The sequence below is a fragment of the Diadema setosum genome, chromosome 1 (assembly GCF_964275005.1).
Source record: "Diadema setosum chromosome 1, eeDiaSeto1, whole genome shotgun sequence".
Lineage (NCBI taxonomy): Eukaryota > Metazoa > Echinodermata > Echinoidea > Diadematoida > Diadematidae > Diadema > Diadema setosum.
Window position 1 is genome coordinate 15,486,752 of NC_092685.1, and position 21,067 is coordinate 15,507,818.

Here is a 21,067-nt window from a genome sequence, read left to right on the forward strand (position 1 = left end):
TAACCTGCATGTTTCCGTAATAATACCATGTATTTTAATAATCATAGGTTGATATCAGTGATACGGAAACAAGCATGCATTATATCCTATAAAACTGAGCGTTTTGAAGATGGTGATTCAACACACATAGACACTGACAATTTTTTTTTCTCAAATTTGTTTGAGTCTATATTGGAAACGGTAAAATGAAGAATTCATCTGCCCAATAGTATTATGCGTCCCCTGTAAAGAAAGAGTGATCAGTTAAAAAAAAAAAAAAAAGTTGGAGCTAATATAATTGTGAAGAAAGTAGATATCGTTTCAATGTCAGAACATTCTTATTTTGGTGGGTGTGTTAATTAACTTATCTGTATTAGTTTTTGTTTGTAATTTGTTACTGCGTGTTTTGGTTTTTGTTTTCGTTTTTGTTTTTTGTTTTCCCTTGATCGATCGAGTTTAATCACCTGCAGTATCAAGCGTATATTATCACCTGTCGCATCAAGTCTAGGAGCTTGGCCATAAGAGTGCCAAATGGGCCCGGAACATATCCTCTCAGTTTGGAAAAATGTGACCCGCACACTTTGTCGCCAGCTTTCAAAGAGCTAATCTGTCATTCATATTTTTGTTCTCTCATGACTGAATGAATGAAGGAATCGAATAATTCTATGGATCATAGAAATATGAGGGCTTTTTTTCGTTTTGTTTTGTTTTGAGTGCAAAATCGCGCTTTGCAATCAAATTCCTTTGACAAATGGAAAAAAATAAATCATACAAACAGAAGAGTATGGGGTTCGTTAAAATAAAACGTGGATTAAGAAACCTGAAGAAGTTGAACATTTCACACACACACACACACACACACACGCACACACACACACACACAACCACACACACACACACACACACACACACACACACACACACACACACACACACACACACACACACACACAAAGTGACTGCTGTAAGAGTCATGCAAACCAGATGAGGTGATGACGTCATCACTTCAGAAATCTCCCACCCGTGTTTGTGCATATAATCATCATCATGATCTTAATGAATAAAAGTAGGCCCTGTATGTATGGTTGATAATATGGAGTGACAAGGCCTACATCAATCCCTCTTCCACATTGGTCACCCATACGACTCAAGGTTAAAAAGATCTCTAAAAAATATGGATTTATGTGAAAGTTCGAGTGGAAAACTTGAGTGGTGATGACATCATAAACACATCTGATTTGAATATTGTAGATGAATAGTTAATGCAATCATGTGACTCTTCTACTTTTTCTGTTTGCGTGAATTATCTCCTTGGTTTCTCCATTTCGTTCAGACCTCGACGATCGATTGGTTACTGTAGTAGTCACTTCGCAGGACCCCGAGTAATGACAAACAGACTAACCGGTATGTGAAAGGGGAGGGCGCTGTAGCTATCGGTAGCACAAAACACGATTGAGCGTCGTTGAACTCGTGGGACGGGCGCCCTATGAGTGCATTTTGTGTTGGGTGTAGGAATAATGTCATGTACATGTGTTATGCATATACACAAATATACACACACACACACACAAAGAATTTATATTTGCTGACTGTCCTTGTGGCGTTCAGTTGTATAGAAATGTTAGAAATATCATTAAGTGCAAAATGTGAGACTACATCAAAATAATATGTGTGTTTGTAGTAGTATTTTACAAAATCATCACAAACACAGAGTCACATCGTAACTGCCATTCACTCTACATGAGTGTTAGACTGTATGATTTTATATCAGCTGTTTTAGTTAAGTGAATATCAAATTGTAAATTACAAATATTGTTTTAGAACTGTTTGTAATTCTTCAGAAATCGAGTCTATGGTTTGCACTGCTGATGAGTTTGAATAAAGTGTACCAATCGCAGCCATCAAACCATCAAAACCTCTCCTAGTCAAAATAATTGAGAATATTATACTGTAAAAAGAAATTGAGAATGTGAGAATGGGATATGTTGCATGAAACCTGTATAGTATAACAAAATGTGATTACCCAGTTAAGTTTCGACAGGATAATCTATACACTGTGACTGGTTGCATCTTTGTATGCGAAATGACGTCAAATTGAGATCGGTATAATAATCCCTGAAAATAATTTAGTCAAAGGATTTACCTGGTGTTCATTGAGAGACCTACATAAGCACACGCACACATCAAACACACAGACACACACACACACACACACATACGCAATACACTCGTGAGCGCACGCGCACACACTCCCCATCTCTTTTGTTATGTATCTTTTTTTTTATTCCATCACTGTATAGCACTGTCCATTATCCATGCATCTTTTTACCTTATGTGCCAATGACGTGTCTGCATTCTCCACGTAGGCATCCAATAGTTTTGAAATAGCTAATCTTTATGTGATACCTATATAAATGTTTGATTTTCTTGCTCTTCCTATTTTGCATTTATTTCTTTATTCAAGGTTATAATTAGGCCACAGAAGTGGTATATTAGGGAGAGAGTACTTGGAACAGGGCCGGCGGAGCATTTTCAAAAGTGGGGGGCCCACGTCCGGATTTAATGAGCTAACAAGCAAAAAAAACAACAACAACAACAACAACAAACAAACAAACAAACAAACACAAAAACAAAAACAATAAAACGAAAAAGCAAACGAAAAAAAAAAAAAGCGCAAAAAAACATAACTTTACCGCGCTCACACTTTAAGATCTCTAGCTATTCATTTTTAGTGCCACTTACATAATTCCGGGTTAAAAAAAAAGTGTGGGGGGCCCAAAGCGATTACACCTTATGTATTCTTTTGTATGGTGCACAGAGTTCCGCCGACCATGTGGAACATTGCATTTTGCTCAACCTTCTCGGTTTTTATTATCATCATAATTTCTTTTTATTGCTTTTAAGGGCTGTAATTAAAAAAAAAAAAAATCCATTGGGAAGAAAATTGCAACTCCTGAGCAACACAGCCCTATTCAGTGCTGTATGAATACTAGGTAGTACACTGTATTGTAATGCTAAGTATACGGCACTGGCCCTATTCAGTGCCGTATATTAATATACGGCACTGGCCCTATTGGTGAAATAGCGCCCTCTAAGATGCATATTCGTTTCACAAGTAGAATAATGGTATGGATCTAAGAGTAATATGATACTGCATATAACTCTAGGAATTTGGAGAGCAACATTGTGAGGAGAACAAAACAACCCATCTGTCCTTCCACCAGTTTCCGTGCCGCAGATCTCTCGGGTCATTAAAATAAAGGTGATATGAGGAGGATCAAACAACATTGTTAAAAAGGTAAAAGTGTATACAGGATGAAAGCATCCTGATAAATGCTTTAAAGGACTTTTTTCTGTATTATGATAGTCCTCCCTCTCCTCTTTCTTCCTCTCTCTCTCATTGTTCTTCTGTCTCCATTTTACTCTTCCATTCTTTCTATGTCCCTTCTTGTTTTTCATGTATCTTTTGTTTTGTTTCTGCGGCAAAATGTCAAAAGGTTCAATAATTTGTATTTTCATTCTTTTTTATGCGTAGAATATTCTTTCACGGAATAGCAGAAGTGGTGAAATGATTATGGTTAAAAAGTGGATTATTTATATATATATATATATATTATACAATATATAAAGAGCATGAGTAATCCACTTTGCTCCCGAAATGGAACATCAAAGTGAAATACGTTCATGAGATTTAACTCATTATCGCATGTTGTCCGGAATGAGAAATACAGGCTGGAAAGTGGGAGCTGAAAATATGAGTAATTTATTATATCATTTCATAAATACAGCCACAAAAACTGGTACATGACAGAACGATGTGAAACAATTTCAACAAAAGACAAGTGAAAATGGACAACGCGGCTATTATCATGTCAAAGCTATCTACATCCACTACTTTGCGTTTTGAAGCTCTAGATGCGAACTTTAACAGAAGACTTTGAAATTTTCTATTATCGGTTTTCGCATCCTTGACTGTGCAAGATGACATGGTGATATTGATAATGCAGTCTACTCTGAAAGCGTCTGTTTTCCTGTACAAAGAGAAGCCCAATGTTTGCTAGAGAGTAAATATGACAAGAATGGGGCACAGTGCAAGTAGACACTCCTTAAAGCTCATCTTTAGACAAACCAGTAGTGAAGGAGTATCATATTGATTAGAATCTGGTCAATGTCTTGTGTTAAGCTTAACGAGTTGAGAAAGTGACGTTGGTGTTACACGTTGTTTGAGAAATAAACGCACTTCTGCCTTTAAACTGAAAGATAAAAGCTGGCTATTTGGTGCGTTAAATCACGCAGTAATAGTGAGAAGACTGATTTAGTTATATTGGGCTATAGCAGCGATGTCAAACTCATTTGAACCTTGAAGAGGATAACAATTACGTGGGTATTTATGTTTCAGTTATCAACATCGTTCAGAATAGATATCCAACAATCTGGCTTTAGTCTTGTCCGAACATATCCCCAGTTTCATGTTATTTCGTGTTATCGCGCATCCGAAATGCATGATAAACACTACAATCTCTTTTTCTTCGATCATGTAAAGCACGTCACTCGCTTTCTATAAACCTTTATTTCTAAAATATTTGAGGATCGATGCTACGTCTATTTAGGTTCTAATTGATAGTTCGTCGGAGCTACAAATGCGGGTAAATGCAAAAGTAGTAACGCATTGCTTGGTTATCTTGTGGCAAGAACACAAAAGAGCGTCATACAAAATGGTACAAACTCTTATTCGCGCGTCCCGGTGAGATGGACAGTGAGCCTTTGAGAGAGAGAGAGAAAAAAAAACCCAAAGGATGCTAAAAAGTCGGATTGTTAACATAAAAAGGTGGCAGGTTCAACATTATGCATCACTAATATTATTTTGACTGGTTCATACAAGAAGCAAAGATGAATGGCACTAGATTACAGTCCGACATATAAGTGTTCTTGTCTTGTTTTTGAAAAGTCCTTATGCTCAGAATGTAAGTAAAGTGTCTCACACCTTACTAGACTGTATCGTAAAGCAGATGAAAGGTAAGTCCCGAACACAAGGAGAAATGTTTCATCGTCTCCACTCAGATGGAATTTAATCAAAATGGCCCTCTATCGTGGGTCACATTATGGATGGTGGCATCGGGCTGGTGATGTTAAGGGTTACGAGAAACATGGTGATGGAGGCGGGTGATGCCTATCTGCAGGGATAACTGATGGGGAGGTGGAGGTGGGGTGGGGAGGGGCTGGACGGGACGCGAATCTGGAGTCTTCTAGAAGCGGAACTGCTTGCAGCCGAGATCGTGGAACCCTCTTCGGCATCCGTGGAAGCAGCTTCCAAGCTTGTAGGTCGGGAAGAACGAGTGGCAGAAGCTGCAGTCGCTCACGCAGACACGGCGTCGGTCCCTACTGAAGGCCTGGTCGCCCCTGGTCATCCTGCTGAAAACGTCGTCGTCGTCATCGAGCACGGTATCGGCCTGGAGGGCGTCCCACAGTTGCTGCTTGTTCTCTGCCGGCTCTTCGTCGTCGGTCTGCTTGTCGAACGGTAGGGCGTAGCTCTGGATGAGCACCAGTAGTGAGCAGACGAGGAGGAGATACTGTGACAGCGTGTTCATGGTGGCAAATCTAAAAGCAGGAATGAAGGTTTAAAAAATGCGGTTATATAAGTCGAGTTTCGAGACTCAAGAATCGTCATGGAAATGTTCAAAAGTAATTCATGCTTTTATGTCCATTCGTCTGCGTATCAATGGATACCATGTCGTTATCAGCGGTGTGTCTGTCCATCGTGTTTGCTACTGTAATCTATTACCATTATTAATGGTTGTCTGTATGTGTGTGTAAGTGCGTGAGTGTTAGAAAAAAAAGAGAGATGGGGGGTAGTAGACAGTGCTCTTGGATGTTTGACTTAAGATGCAATACTCCCTTCCACACAGCCACCCACCCCCACTCCCGTCTTTCCCTCCAACGGGTATAGTGGTGGAACCAAGGCTCGCCTAGTACCTGCTTGGTGGAACCCTCAAGAACCATGATGGCTTTTCTTGTATTTTGTATTTTACATATTTTTCCTTTTTTGTGTAACAGCTAAAGTGTGTGTTGGGGGTTGCTTGCAACGAGTCAGTATTCATAACTCTCAGGAATACAAACTCTATGAATATATTTTGTGTGATTTTTGTTCCCCACTCTGTCCCCCCCCCCCCCCCACCCAATCAAGCGTGCCTGCTGAATTATCTTTTAGCGTCTCGTTTCGTAGAAAGTTTCACATCAATTAGTTGTAATAGCAATTGAACTTTCCTTAATGAGAGTATTTTGTTGTGTGTGTTTTTTTTGTGTGTGTTCTTTTCTTCTTCTTTCTTTTTTTTTGGGGGGGGGGGTAGTCGTTACGTAATGGAGTATCATAGAAGACAGATGTTGGAGAGGTGAAGCAGGTATGTCGTTGTCTTCTACCATCCGCTAATTGAGCAGGAAGAGCGTTACCCGTCTGTGGCCCAAGTATACTGTTCACGCAAGAGTTTCTCGAAAGGATCGAGCCAGGAAATCTCGTGAAATAACCACGTTCGAGATGGCATGCTGCTTGTATGTACTTTTTTTCTTTCTTTTGCAACAATATGATCATTGTAATGCGATTTGGCAGGCAGATGGCAACCAAAGAGCCTAATAAGGCCATTATCGTCATTAGAACATCTCTCTAAAGCTCTGTTACCTTGTCAGATAAGCGGGCACTGATGGCATTTGACGTCTTCTTGATCACGTAATTTTGCGTCACGATTTCTGGACATTTTCACACTTCTCTTATCAAGTGCTCATCCCATTGGTCATCCCAAATGGTCAACTGGCAACAACAATAAGACACCTGATACCGTCGCTGAATATGTATGTGTGAGAGTGTGTTTGTGCGTACGCAGTTATGTATTCGTTTGTATGGACGTTCAACGTGGCCATAATGTAGGTCAATGCTAGAGATAGAGACAAAAACAAATACGACCACAAATTGATAGGGGGTGATGAGAAGGGGTTGTAAGATACCTAACCAATTCAGAGCCTCTTTCTATTCTCTCTGTCCTCTCTTTTTCGCTATAATCTTTTCCGTTTATCTCCTAACTATATGGAAAAGAAAGATAATGGTCAAAGTTTTCACATTCTGATGATAATGAATACGCTATGTTGTGAGGAGATTAGAGTTCAGTCTCTTGCATCCTTTTTCTTCATCCTTCAAATTCATTTTCTAATCCGTCGGTTTTCATACTGTAGAAATTCGATATAAAGCGATATGTAGGCCTATGACAAAATACCTGATATAACAAACTAAATTCTCCGTTCCTAATGAATTTATTTCCTTTGTTTTGTATTGCTTATTGACTTTGATATAACAAAATAATTATCTGATATAAGGACCAAATTGTCCTGGTCCCATGTATCTCGTTACACCTAGTTTTCACTGTATTCCTAAAAGAAACCCTTTCTAGGTGGGTCGCATATACAGAATGCAAACCATTATAAGGTTGGGTAACTCTTCAGGTAATCACCCATACACTGCATGAAAAACATGGAGACTATTTATCTACAAAAATGTGACGTTCTGCTTTGTTGGTTGTCTTCATAGCAAACAGAAGCTGAATATCGTTAATGATTAGCTAATGATTTCGTTACCTTCTTTGCCCAGTATTGCGTAGGAATTACGTAACATTAATATTATTGCTTGAGTTTTTGGTGATGGGTTATAACCGCCCACACGTTGGCGCGCATGATTACAAGCAAATTACAACTTGTATAACTAGGCAATTAAGTGCGGGAGTTTCTGTCAGTCATTCTAGTCTTTTGATGGGAATAAAAATGACAGCTGATTTCTCTTTACGTCATAATGGGCAATTAAGGAGCAGTTTCTGGCAAAGGAGAGAGGAGCTTTGGAGTGGGGGGGGGGGTCGGACCAGTGAAAACTTTGGTCTGAAAGACAGAGGGCGAAACTTTCCCTTACATAACAGTGAAAAGTTGATCAAAATCCGACTGAAATTGAAGGAAATGTGACATTCTGAAGTTTTGCTGAACATCATTATTTTGAACAGTCAATGAATAATGCAATATAGATTGATGATGTCATGCCCACACAACTACATAAACAACAACACAGGTCATATAATTTTGAAATGTCCAATGTTCAAACATTAATATGCCCTTTTAATTTCAAATCCTGATATATCTGGCTTATTACTATTTGAAGTTATTCAATTACGAGTAGAGAAAAGTGGGTGTTTTGGGGAGGGTTTTTTGCTCAATTTTTATACACAATCCATGGAAAATTGTGAGGTGATTACATCATCAGCTTACTCATCTACCAATTGTTCAAGAACTGTCTTGCAAAAATAAACGTATCTTTGAAATGTAATATCTTTCGTACTTTTAATCCGATTTTGCCTTCATTTTTCCTGTTGCACTAACTTGTCATATGTTAGTATTTCTTTCCAGACTGACCTTGAACTGGCCCGGAGTTCCCCTTTAAGCCTGCGTTTATTTTCCCATCTCATTTTGTAGACAAGTCAAATCTACAGGAATACACATGCGTTGTAAGTGCCGGAGCCAGGGCACGTTTGTACCAAAAAAAAAAATAATAAATAAATAAATAAATAAATAAATAAAATAATAGCTGTGCACTACACAGATTATTTGATATGTTTGGATCACAATTCTTCAGCTGGTACTCATGGTCACTCTTGACCAACGAACTCTCCATCTAATACAAGTATGTGACGCATATCATGATAAAATCACTCTTTTGTAGGAAGATGTTACAAGAAACACGCACAACCATTATGTCCAGTGTTTTATACTAGCTAAATGCTTTCGAAAGAAATTCTAATGCCGGAGAGGGAACATTCCATGATAAACTTACGCTCGGTATATGAAAATCTGACTGGAAGAAAGACAGTATTCGATAGTTAGAACGGTAGTTCTCGTTTTCTTGTAGTTGTTCCAGACGTGGTTCGTGTACACAAGATTAGAAAAATATTCTTCGGCGAATCGTCGCTAAGGAGAGCAATTTCTGTAATATATGAATTGGCATCACTTATCGCTATTACCCGAAACAAAAGAAAAACTGTAATGAGTGACCAGGCGCTAATACAACTTCATATTTGTGTATTGTAATGCACGAAGTCAGTCCAAATCGCTACATACACCTCTGATGCGCAAGTAGAAGCACCTGCACCCCCTTATTGATCAGCAAATAAATATGAATAGCCCCTTTGGCTCAGAGAACACTTGTGGGATTGACTAAATTCCACTGGACGCCACGAGAGAAGCTATAGTAAGTCATGTAAACATACCTCATGATTTCGAACGAGTTCTCCAGGTTCTTCTCAAGCCTCAGGAAATCGGAATTTCGCATCATTTAAATTGCGACTGGTGGAGAGGGGGTCGTAAGCCCGAGGTTTATTTTCTCCCAAAACACGAATTAATACGAATTTTAGACAACGGTCAAAAGGGGTTCACATCAAAGCCAGAAGGAAGGGGGGGGGGGTTGTCAGAGATAAGTGCGAGGGAATGGAGAGACAGAAGGAGCATGTAGTCCTGTAGATCTATATAGTGTCATAGAGGGTATTCAATTAGGCAAGTTCAGGCTTCGATGTACATAGGATGTGAAGAACAAGAAAATTCAGCACGTATGATAATCACATTGTCTAATTGATTAGTTGAAGGCAATCATGATAATAGCAAATGGTTCTTTGCACTCAGATTGTCATGGCGTTATAAAAGACGGATGAGTTAAGTCACGCTTTGTTTGTTTGGTTTTTTTTTTTTATTACTGTGCATGTTTTGTAGATGCTTCAAATCATGCCCATATTTTCACATACAATGTCTAAAGGATAATAGTATTTGTTGGCACTCTTGTGATAATGAACATCACAGTGAGCACAAATCATTTTTCATACAACTTTTCTCTCTTTTTTTTTTTTTTTTTTTTTGGGGGGGGGGGGGTATTTTTGTTTTCCTCAAGCGAAACTGAGCTTCCAAACATATGAAACTGAGTTGTGTTACCGGAGATTTCTACATAAAAGCCCTCCCTCACATCCCTCTATGGATGCGCTATTAGCGCCATCATATGGTCGTGGCTGCAGATCATTATTTCAATGAAGGGTTTCAGTTTTGGGGTTGGTATCTTTCATTATTTGGGAACAAAATACTGCATACATCAATTGACCAGTCTCTCCCCAAGACTGCGTTTATTAGTGAGATGGACATAGTGCGCCCATATTGTTATTAAGGTCGCCAGGTTTTATCGACAGTTTCAAGACGCCATCAGTTGTTTTCAGAGACGCAGAGAGCGTTTATTTTCGATCCTTTCCGCATCTTTTTCTACGATTTTTCCTCCTTCCTTTTCCCCCTGTGTTTAGCTTAATCTGATAGAACATGGTACTGTTATACTGTTTATCCCCCGTAGGTATACGCATCATCAGTGATAACATGAATGCTGTTGGCAAACCTAAAAAGCCCAGAAGCTGTGATCAAAACTAAATCGCTACATCCCTTCCACACTTTGCGCTCCATTTTGAGAGAAGATGCTAAACGCAGCGTCTCTCTGGTTTTCAATGCTTGTTGAAAGCACATTCAGATCTTGATTTTACAAAAGGGGGTTATCAGAGCCGAAGGATCTCGAGGACAAGCATTAGACGAGACGAGACGAGACGAGACAAGTAAAACGACTGTCGTACGTGGCTCGTCGGAATAATAAACCATGGATTCTCAATATTTCACTTGTGTATTGTGTTAGCGACGTAGATATAATCCACACTAAGTTCCGACATAAGAAGCAATTAGTGTTCATCACGTATCTTTATTCTACATCTTTGTGTGATAATGTATCAAATGTGTATCATCTCATCCTAAAACCGCGTCTGTTTTGTTGGATTTGGAATCATTGCTTGGGTTTTTTTTTCTCAAAGCTCTACAAAGAATGCCCGTTGATATCTTCACAAACACGACAAAACGTATCCAAACCTACCTTGTACAATAATCTACAGACATTCTGCGGTTAACAGTTTAAAAAAAAAATAATCCAATCATTTGTATTATAATTTTCTTTCAATGAATATTGTAATCATTATGACGCGTTTATATTTTAATTCTCTGTTTTGCTATTATGCACCTCTAAGACTCTCTTCTCAACATAAATGCCGATAAGGAGGAGCTTTCCTCATGCATCAAACCTGTCTACGTCAAAAGGATGGCTTTTGGAGGAGGCTTTCTTGGGGGCTCAGTTCCCATGAGTATTCCTCGAAACTATCAGTTTACACGTTCATGTTTTATGTTTAAGACCTTGAAAGTATGGAACGCGAATTGTAACCAAATACATTAGCAATCTGTACTCTTGGATTACAAGGAAGTATTTGATGGTCTTAGTCACCCAGGGAAGCCATCTTCAGCGAGAGTAGATCCTCCGGGGACATTGTGAACTAGACATCTCGTCCGAGAGTTCAATTCAGTTTAGTTCATATTATGAAGGCAATCTTTCTACATAGATCCTCATCCCTTGTGATGCTATAGTATACAACATCCCGATCTTTTATTGACTTTTGTCGTGCAATACCTTCTCTTCCATCTTTGTTCTTCCTTTTCTTATAATTGATATATTATATATATATTGTTAGGGATCATTGTTCTATATTTTCATTTGATCTCTTTGGTGTTTTCATAACGAAGCTATTTAGTATCTTGATTCAATAATGAAACACAGTAGTCACAAACTCTTCATTCAAACGAATTTCATCAATGTGTATGATACATTGAAAATATTTGTTTCTCTTCACTCGCAATAACCTTCTTTCTTTCTTTTTTTGGTATGGATATATTTGCATGGGCTAAAAGAATCCAGTATCTTGTTAAAGAAAATGAATAACGGTCATTCACCTGGTGGTGGCCAGGAATGAGTTTCTCTCTTGATAATAAAATGCTGCAACACATCCGATTTAATATAGAGCCGTAAGTCCTGATTTAAATCTTGTAATGTAATACTTCCAAGGCAGTATGCTATTGATATGGCGTGCTCAATTCATTAGGATTTTTTTCCTCTCTTTTTCTCTCAGTCCACTGGCCGAGAGTTATTGCCAAACTCTCGTTCACCTTGTCGGTAAATACTAATTTTCCAAGTTTGTGACGTGTGTAAATCGCATATTGTCAAGTGGGTAACGGACGCTTTTCGAACAATGGCTAGATATCTGGCCATCAAATTAGATCTGTGTACTGTTTGACACACTACAGGATGTAGCACACACGTTACGAAATAAAAGCATGTAGTGTATATGGGAAAGTCATATGATTGACCGCCACACTTTGTCAGCACAAAGACCAAAAAAAAAAGACAAATTGTATGTTTCAAACACAATCATGGAAAGTTTGATATTTGCAGCTAATTCTCTAGATCATTATCAATGGAATAAACTCAAATCATTTCTGGGGTAGCCTACATCCTGGTTTGTCTCTAAATTGCGTTTTTCAAAGAATGTTTTCCTCTTACATGCGTTAGATCTGCTGGCGGCGGGGGAGGGGAGATAAGTTAAGGGATCTGGCCGGCATAATCGAGCAGTTTTGTTTTCATCTAGTTTCCTGCTGCTTTGATAGCCTATTTCAAATAACTTTCGACCAATGTGCTGTTTGGTATCGTACCTGTTATGACGGCAGCCGTAATAACACTAATGGGGGCGATTTGTCGCCCCTTCCCTCGACTGCAGTGAATTGTAAACACAGTTTTGCCCAGTGGCCGGCAAGTGTCGTTTTCTTTCCATCCCATCATCCATTTCAAACTCTATACTCGGTGGATCACTGGAAACCCCCTGGTTCACTTGTTCAAACATCACTATCAAGCCTGGCATTTGCAGAAGGATCTACTTTCCACAGTGCGCACGTCCCACAATGCACGGGTGGGATGCGTGCGACAAAAAGATTATTATTTGAAACGTTGCCAAAAGCAACAGACAAACACTGCAATGATGGCATCATTTGAAAAGAGAACGAAAAACTGGTAACTTTACATTATTTGACAAAAACTACCAAAGAAAAAGAAAGTATTCTCTGAGATAAAAATAGCGCCTGCCTGACAATTGGAGGTGGTTACGCATGCAACGGACTGCGTGTTTGCTGACTGAATGCATAAAAAGAGAACCAATTATAAAGAACGTTTAAAATTGCACATCATTATTCAGCTCTGCTGACATCTAACGATATGGAAAAAAAAAACGATCCATGACATGACAGGTACATGCCTGTTGCTTTCTTCCAGGTTCAGCTTAAAGCAATTCATACACAGAATGTGTGAGTGACAAGTATAATAGACACATCAAGATGATTATTAAAGTTTCTGCAGTATACCGCTAACATGCTACATATCACTTTTTTCCACCTACACCCGCGTGTCCTACGCCAAACACGGTAATACGACACGGCCTATTCATCGTGAGTCTTCCTTTCATGACGCTGAATAAGAGTGGATGGGATAATAACGTATATAGCCATAAGTTCCGGGACGCACTCGCCACGAACCATATCGCCAACTCGAGCTGTCGCAGCCCATTCGCACTCATAATTGCCACGGACAGATTCCTCTTTAAACTGCGTCTTCTATCGACAAAAGAACCTGCCATTCACTCAGATACGAATTGTGGCAGAATTTCTTCCCTTCCTTTCATGTCATATCTACGTCAGCTATAAAACATGTAAAACCTTCACTCCATTTGTAGGGATCAGTATCTTTTATACTCCAAAATGAATGGTATTTAATTGATATAAAGCAGATTCCTTCATCACACAATCTCGTTATTTCGTTAGTATAATTTCCAGCTCATCCTTCGACATCCTGGCGAGAGTTCGTGAATGTTTCCTTGATTTAAATCTGAACGTGAAAGTTTGGTCCTTTATTAGAACATCTTATTGGCATGAACTGAATACATCACTCAGGCCTATTATAAGCTGTCATCAAGTACACATTGTGGTGAATGTCGAAGCGTTTAGATGTGACAGAATATTTGAAGTTATGTCTTTGTTTTACTGTCGCTTTTCAAATGCTATTATAATTCCTTCAATGTATTGACGGGTTTCTAGGCATTCTGCTTCTTTCAAACCGACAGGCACTATTCATATCAGTGTGTAGAAAACTATTATTCGTTTCATGTTTCATTTATTGAAAAAAAAAAACTGTATCCACAGCTCTGCTGAGTAATCATGTTTGTTCATGGCAGGAAGCTATGTAGTCCGCTGCATCTGACTTATTTGTGTCTGACACATCCGTGAAGAAGTCACAAAAATCGATCTGAGAAGCCTTGAACATAGCTCCACGCCCACTGGCTTTCTGTACATCCCTTGGGAAGTTACACCCCCAAGGAGCTCATTTCTAGCAATGTGGTGTTCAATGGAGAGCATTAAGGCAAACAAGGTATAATATCAAAGTCAACTTGCGCCCAACAAATGCCCAAACATGCCAAATGAAGAGTCTAGGTGGAAAGGAAACTCGAGGAGACATGTTGCGAAAGAGGGAGCAAACACGGACAGAGAAAATGGACGGACACAAACACACAGATGAAAAAAAAAGTGAGAGGGGAAAGGAAATGGACGAAAAGCAATGGGAAAGAACAATTTGAATGGAGACACTAAAGAGACAGACATAGTCAAAGACAGGAAAAGAAACCGACATGTGGATTGACATCAGTAAATAATATGGTCCAATGCATTGACAGACACGCAGAGAGAAGCAAGGACACGAGACATTCGATAGACATACATACAAATTAAAAGACTGAAAAGACAAGGTCACGTACAAAAACAAGGAGATGCTAAGGTGTTTAGATCTCTGCATGTTTTTAGGAAATAATGTAACTTCATCATTAAGTAGTATAATTTTCGCATTCTACCCGATCTTCGACACTTGACCTTTAAACTTTTGACCCAAAACCTCCAAAGAGAATCATTTTCAGGCAGCACATGTATATGCACTAAGTTTCATGAAGAAAGCCAGAGCAATTTGCGAAATATGGAGAAAATATTGAAATTTAAGCATTTTCACTTGGCTTTCACTTTTGAACTTTGACCCCATGGCCTGAAACTTTTATCAAGAGAATGTTGATACAGATCTTGATACACACACACATACTAAGAAAATACGTGTAGGCATTGCAGAGATATGACGGAAAATTTTAGTATTTGACTTTGACCTATGACCTTCGACCTTGAGCGTGTATTCCCAAATGTTAAAAGGCACAGCTTCGTCCACTCATGCACACATACTTACGCCAAGTTTCATTTGGATACATTAGAAGGTGCTTAAGTTACGCTGTTCACAAAATCGATCACAGACGGACGAACCGAAGGACGGACGGATGTACGGACAGACGGACCATCCGAAAAATAATGCCTCCGGCAACACTTTGCGGCGGAGGCATAAATGATGAAACATAACCTCATCAAATTGCTTAAGTGTATAGTTGCTACTTACATCATTATTTCGTGAAAACGTGTGAAACTGTAAATGTTTGTAACTTTCTCATGTTGGTAATGACTTTGATGAACCAGTACTATATATTCTGTGTTAGCATAAGGACAAGAAGAAAATGTATTTAATTATTTAACTCTTCGTTTCAAAGATAGTCAACAACTATCCACACAACATTGATGACAATGATCATAAAAGTCATAATGATATTGATAATTTTGAGAAATTTTCATAAGAATGTTATTTGTCAAGATAGTTACATGTCGTGGTGAAATCAGCAGGATCACATTCTTGTTGCAATTGTTATAAACTGTCATCAAATTATCATTAAGATTCATATTCCTCGCACGATCTTGACAGAAATTACGGATATAAGAAAATGCGAGTTCCGGTAACGGATCAAATGGCATTTCGGAGAAAACCCATTCTTGGTGTTGGCAATAATAAGACCGCTCAGAGACAGGAAGATCTTACATTAGCGGGCTCAAGGTTGTTCGAGAAATAGTGACGCAAATAACACAAAGATATATTTGATGACGTATCAAAGTATGTTGGATTTCATTCCATTTCACGTCTGAAAGCATTCCCCCTCCCCCTCTACCTCTTGCAATCATACACTTACATTGGGGGAACAAGTTGCAAGTTGCACATCTATCATGATCGAATTATTTGCTTAGCATGTTTGCTTATCACGGTACTCGCGATGATGTTTGCACCAAATCAGAGATGATTTCTTGTTTCGTGGTGAGACCACGAGAGTGGGCGCTATATTCAGACGCCCCCTATCCCTGAGGACAAGTCACAGCGCTTGATTTCCGTATAGTGATAATGATCGGTTTGACCACACGCTCAAAACTGCTGCATGTACAATGACATTTATGAAGACATTACCCACTTTTCATACAGAGTTAAGATAACGAAATTCATGATATCCATCTACCTAAAATGAACAAGTCGCTCAGGAAAGAAAAAGATGTAAAACAGGAAAACCCTTTACGTAAAATGATTTAATGAATAAAGAAAAACCAAACGATTACGACAGAAAAAGTTTCACTAAAAATCAGACATTCTATAAAGTTGCAAAACTTGCAAAAGTCAATGGAAGCCGTAATTGTTAAAGCCATGTCGCATTCATTTTAACATTATCACTCCTCTGTCAAAACTGCTATCAGAGCAGCTGTTAATTAGTGTGCAGCATGTACTATTGGTCTTTCTTATTTTTTTTTTGTATGGTCTTTAGTCGTACCCGTGCTCCTCATCTTGTTCTTCACACTAGGCTTTTGTTGGGACCTACACTCAACAAGTTCTGCTTTTTAGTATATAAGTTCCATCGTATTTCATCTCTATAGCATTCTTTTACTTTAATTGGAACTGATACATCGACCGTTATGTACTATGTTCGTATTTTTTTATACATATCAAAGCCGGACATTATGTATTATCATATTTTGTTATATTCTATGTATTTTCCATCGAGAAATACGAAAATAAATTTGAAATTGAAATTGAAAGGTTTTCCACAGAACAACGATATCGTGTCATAGTTGCTTATTGATATGAAAATTCGACACAAAGATGACTTCGTAGCCTTTAAAATGAGTCCAATTCCAGTGGAAAAAAAAAATCACCAAATATTCTATTTCAAGAACAAGGAATACACCCATTTTATATCGACTCACCCTTGAAACTTTAAACTACAGTGTTGACTCAAAGAATACCGTGTATGCCATTCCCCTATAGAGTGAGGGGTTGTCTTTGGGTCCTTTCCAGCACACAGAGGCCAAATATGATTGGACATCATTATATGGCACTGTCCACTCCACGGCGACTAAAGATTGACGTTGTTGTAGGCCTATGTAGTTACATCCTTAGATCATCAATTTCTCGAGGGTGGCGAAAGAACGGATGTTTTCCTTTGCTAAACCAGATTTTTTTTTTCAGTCCAAACGGAAAGAAGAAATCATTTCCTAGAATATGAAATGGCTGCTGACATCGATTATGAGACTGCATACTCGAACATAAGTTACAGCGTTGCATTTCTTCCCTTCGCAATATCCTTGTTAGTTCATTAAACGATAAATTTGTCAGGGACACGTTTATAAAATGTAAAAAAAAAACGTTCTCTTGCTAATTCTTTTTATTGTCAGTAAATAGAATGTATAATCTTTCAAAACGTCTATTGTTGTGGAACTATTCGATTGTTGGATTTCGATGGGAAAACTATGTCTTTACTGGCAATTCTAAACCGATGTTCTCCGTATTAAAACAAAGTAACCTCGCAGGCTGAGGAATAATATTCCTTCTGGATTTTTTTTTTTACCATTTCTGTCATGACAGAGGGACATTCAGCTGTACAAATTGTGTGGATTCGAAGTAGTGATCTTTGTCCTCGGTAAACATTGAAATATGACAAGCGTCCAAGTTTAATTCGAGTTTCTCGAGTGACTATCCTCCGGACAGCCAACGTAGCCTACTTGTGAAGGCATCCACGGTCCTGAAACGGGGGAGAAGCTAACAATATTACAAGAGCATTACAAACTCTTCCCCTATTTGCGCAAATGGCGCGCAGCGACTTTCGAGTTCTATTTGTCTGCATCTAATTGGTTGAAGTCCTCTCATTTTTTTTTATCTCCCAGCTTGATATACGAGAAGAATGACTTGCCGGACGAGCGGCGTTAGAAGCGGACGTGAAGTGGTGCTGGTTCGCCTCTCAACGACTTTAATTCGGTGGAAAACAAGATGGAGAGTATTTGCAGAGTAAAGTGCCAGACTGTTTTGACACTGACGGAATGCCTCCACCGGTGGGAATCTGCCGAAATTTAGGGGGAGTTTTCTTGCTCCAGCGCTGGGGAAACTGAAATTCAGAGTAACCAAACAGACAGTCAGTGAACGTAATTTAGAATGTACATTATGATCAGCTGAATCCTTTTCGGAAACGGCAAAGAGATTGTCAGTAATTGGCCAGTAATCTTTAGACAATAATCTAAGTCTCTTTTTCTACGGCAGGGGCGGGTCCAGGAATTCCGTAAAGGGGGGGGGGGAATATTTCTGGTGCCACTTCCGGGTTTTCCTCAGCTGACATGCAAAAAACAAACAAACAAACAAACAAAACAAAACAAAGCAAAAACGCTTCGCTTCAGCGCAATTTTTCGGTTTCTCGTCCCACTTCCGGGTTTTATCAGTTAACGCCCGGTGCTCCCCAATTAAAGTAGCAGCTTAAAAGCAGTACAAAGTGTCAGGACGTCAACACAAAATTACGAACGAGAAAGACCTCCGACTTTCATGACAGGTGTTTGCCCATGCCGTGAATGAAATTGTTTTCTGATAGCCAATCACGGACTCCCTCCCGCACTTCTCATTTCGAAACTTCAGATTGTTTTCTACTTTGTATCCTCATATAAAATCAAACAAGCATGTTGAAACATTGACTTTGATCTTTGAATTTAAATGTTAATTATACTCCCGTCCCTATCCTCGCCAATATTACTGTTCATGCTTGAAAAAAAAAATATAAAGGCCTACATATATATATGTATATATATAGTACAAAATATAAATGAGGCAACCACTTTAACGATCTCCTTCATGGAACATAGCTGAAAAGAGATGTCACTAAGCAAGGGTGATAGAGTGTGCGCGTCCGCGAGTTGCAGATACCGAAGAAGTTGATGCCGACTGTTTTTGATGTGCTATAGACTGTGTTCACATCAGCATAAGATTTTAATTTATGCAGTTCATATACTGTCCGCTTCATGCTCTACAAGTTATGAGTACATATATAAATGTGTGTGTGCTTGTGTGTGTGTGTGTGTGTCTGTGTGTGTGTGTGAATATAGTATTGTAGTTACATATGTACAGGCATTATATACACATTTGAGTATAATTTGCACAATACATAATAAATATATATATATATATATATATATATATATATATATATATTCGTTATCATGATATTACGCTCATTATGTGTTCAAATAAGAAAACCAAAATTTTGTCCGTCACTGCTATAGACTCCCCTAGTGCAAAGAGGTCAGAAATCGGTTCATGAAGTGGGGCTGGGTGAATGTATAGGTGTGCGCCCGTGGGGATTTGGTGGGTGTGGTAGCAATACAATATGCAACGCAATTGGAAGTGATGGATAACGATTTCGATGCTTGTGGCGACAATGCCGATGGGTGGTGTTACACCAGTTCTTCTGTATGAATAAAGCGCATTTTTCGTGTTGGTTAGACTATAAAAAAAAAAGCTTCAATGAAAACTGCGCAGACAGATTATAGACTCGAAATGATTCTGACGTCACTAATTGCCCCCTCGTTTTAATTCTATTGTTTGCATCTCCGAAGGCAAGAATCTTAAAGTCGTTTGGCATTAAAAGGTGTACACGTTTGAATAAGCTATATACCTGTTTGTGAGTATATTGACGTCACTTCAGCTGCAAAATCATAAACATCCCATATCATTTCACAGCGAAAACAAAGTCACAAGAAAGTAAGAATAGAACTCAACCAACCTCACGACATTCGTTTGACAGGTTTCACATTCAGTGTCGTCTATGGCATCATTACCTTCCTTTTTTTTTTACACGGAAGTTCATTAAATCCTACTGTGTCGCATTTTGATAGACCGGGGGAGCACATGACAATAAAGGAATCGTCTTTAACTGGAGATTGACATCGGCCGTGGCCCGATGACGGACCGAGTATTGACCGGGAGTGAACAATGAGGAGCAAATCTTTATCATCCAGTGTCCTGATAATATGGGAGAAAATCATCGAATCTGTGTTTACTATTGACAATACGATCACCGTCGTTAACACAAAATCGCCATTGATTATAACTCCCCCTACTCATGGCAAATACGAGATGAGAATTTCTTGACGCGGACAGTGTGGTATAAAAGAACTGTCATTTCAAAGTTTGCAATGAATATAAGACGCATCAAAAAAGATGCATTTAATTATATTATGCAATATTTCATGATATGTAAGTAAGAGACAAAGTGAAATATATTATTTTGCTTGATGATATATTTTGCTGCTTTGCATAATGTATAGTAGAAACAATAACTGCGTCTATGGTTCAAAACATTTTTGTTCTTGGCGTCATTTCCTAACGCTAAGAGTATATGAATATACTGGCTCTGTTTTCTTAATATGTTTGTCAACGTAAATTGAATTTAAACTAACTATGGACAATCGCATTCCGAGGAATTTTGTTTTCTTAAAGGAAAATTCCGTAAGATAATTCACCAATAAATAAAGGCACATAGTAAACACACTAGTCACAGGATTTTGTTCCTAATCTACGACGAGACAATAGCATTTTTTTTATTTTATTTTTTTTTTGTTGCTGTTGCTTCAGTGCTCACATTTAGCTTGAAAGTGGGAAGAGGAAATTCTCACAAACGCTATTGGACATCAAAATAACAAAGATGACACGAAAGTAAAGACATATGGCGGAACCTAATTTCTTTCAGCATCCATATACCAGGTCACGTTTCGCATTCGTTAGAAAAGTGTGTCTCATCAAATCTTGTCAAATGTCATTTTGTCTGTGTATTGACTGTCTACCTCCTGGCAGCAGGAATAAGATGGAATGAGAGAAAAACAGAGAGACAGACAGACAGACAAACAGACAGACAGA

The 21,067-nt window shown here is 38.6% G+C and overlaps 1 protein-coding gene across 1 annotated transcript in view; it reads right to left on the bottom strand.

Moving 5' to 3' along the window:
* Nucleotides 1-5,225: 5,225 nt before the first annotated feature.
* LOC140227399 (uncharacterized) overlaps nt 5,226-21,067 on the bottom strand; it is a 34,858-nt gene continuing 19,016 nt past the window's right edge. The window contains exon 2 of the mRNA XM_072307807.1: nt 5,226-5,577. Coding sequence (XP_072163908.1) covers nt 5,226-5,567 — 342 coding nt within the window. The 5' untranslated portion in view covers nt 5,568-5,577. The remainder of the gene's footprint in view (nt 5,578-21,067) is intronic.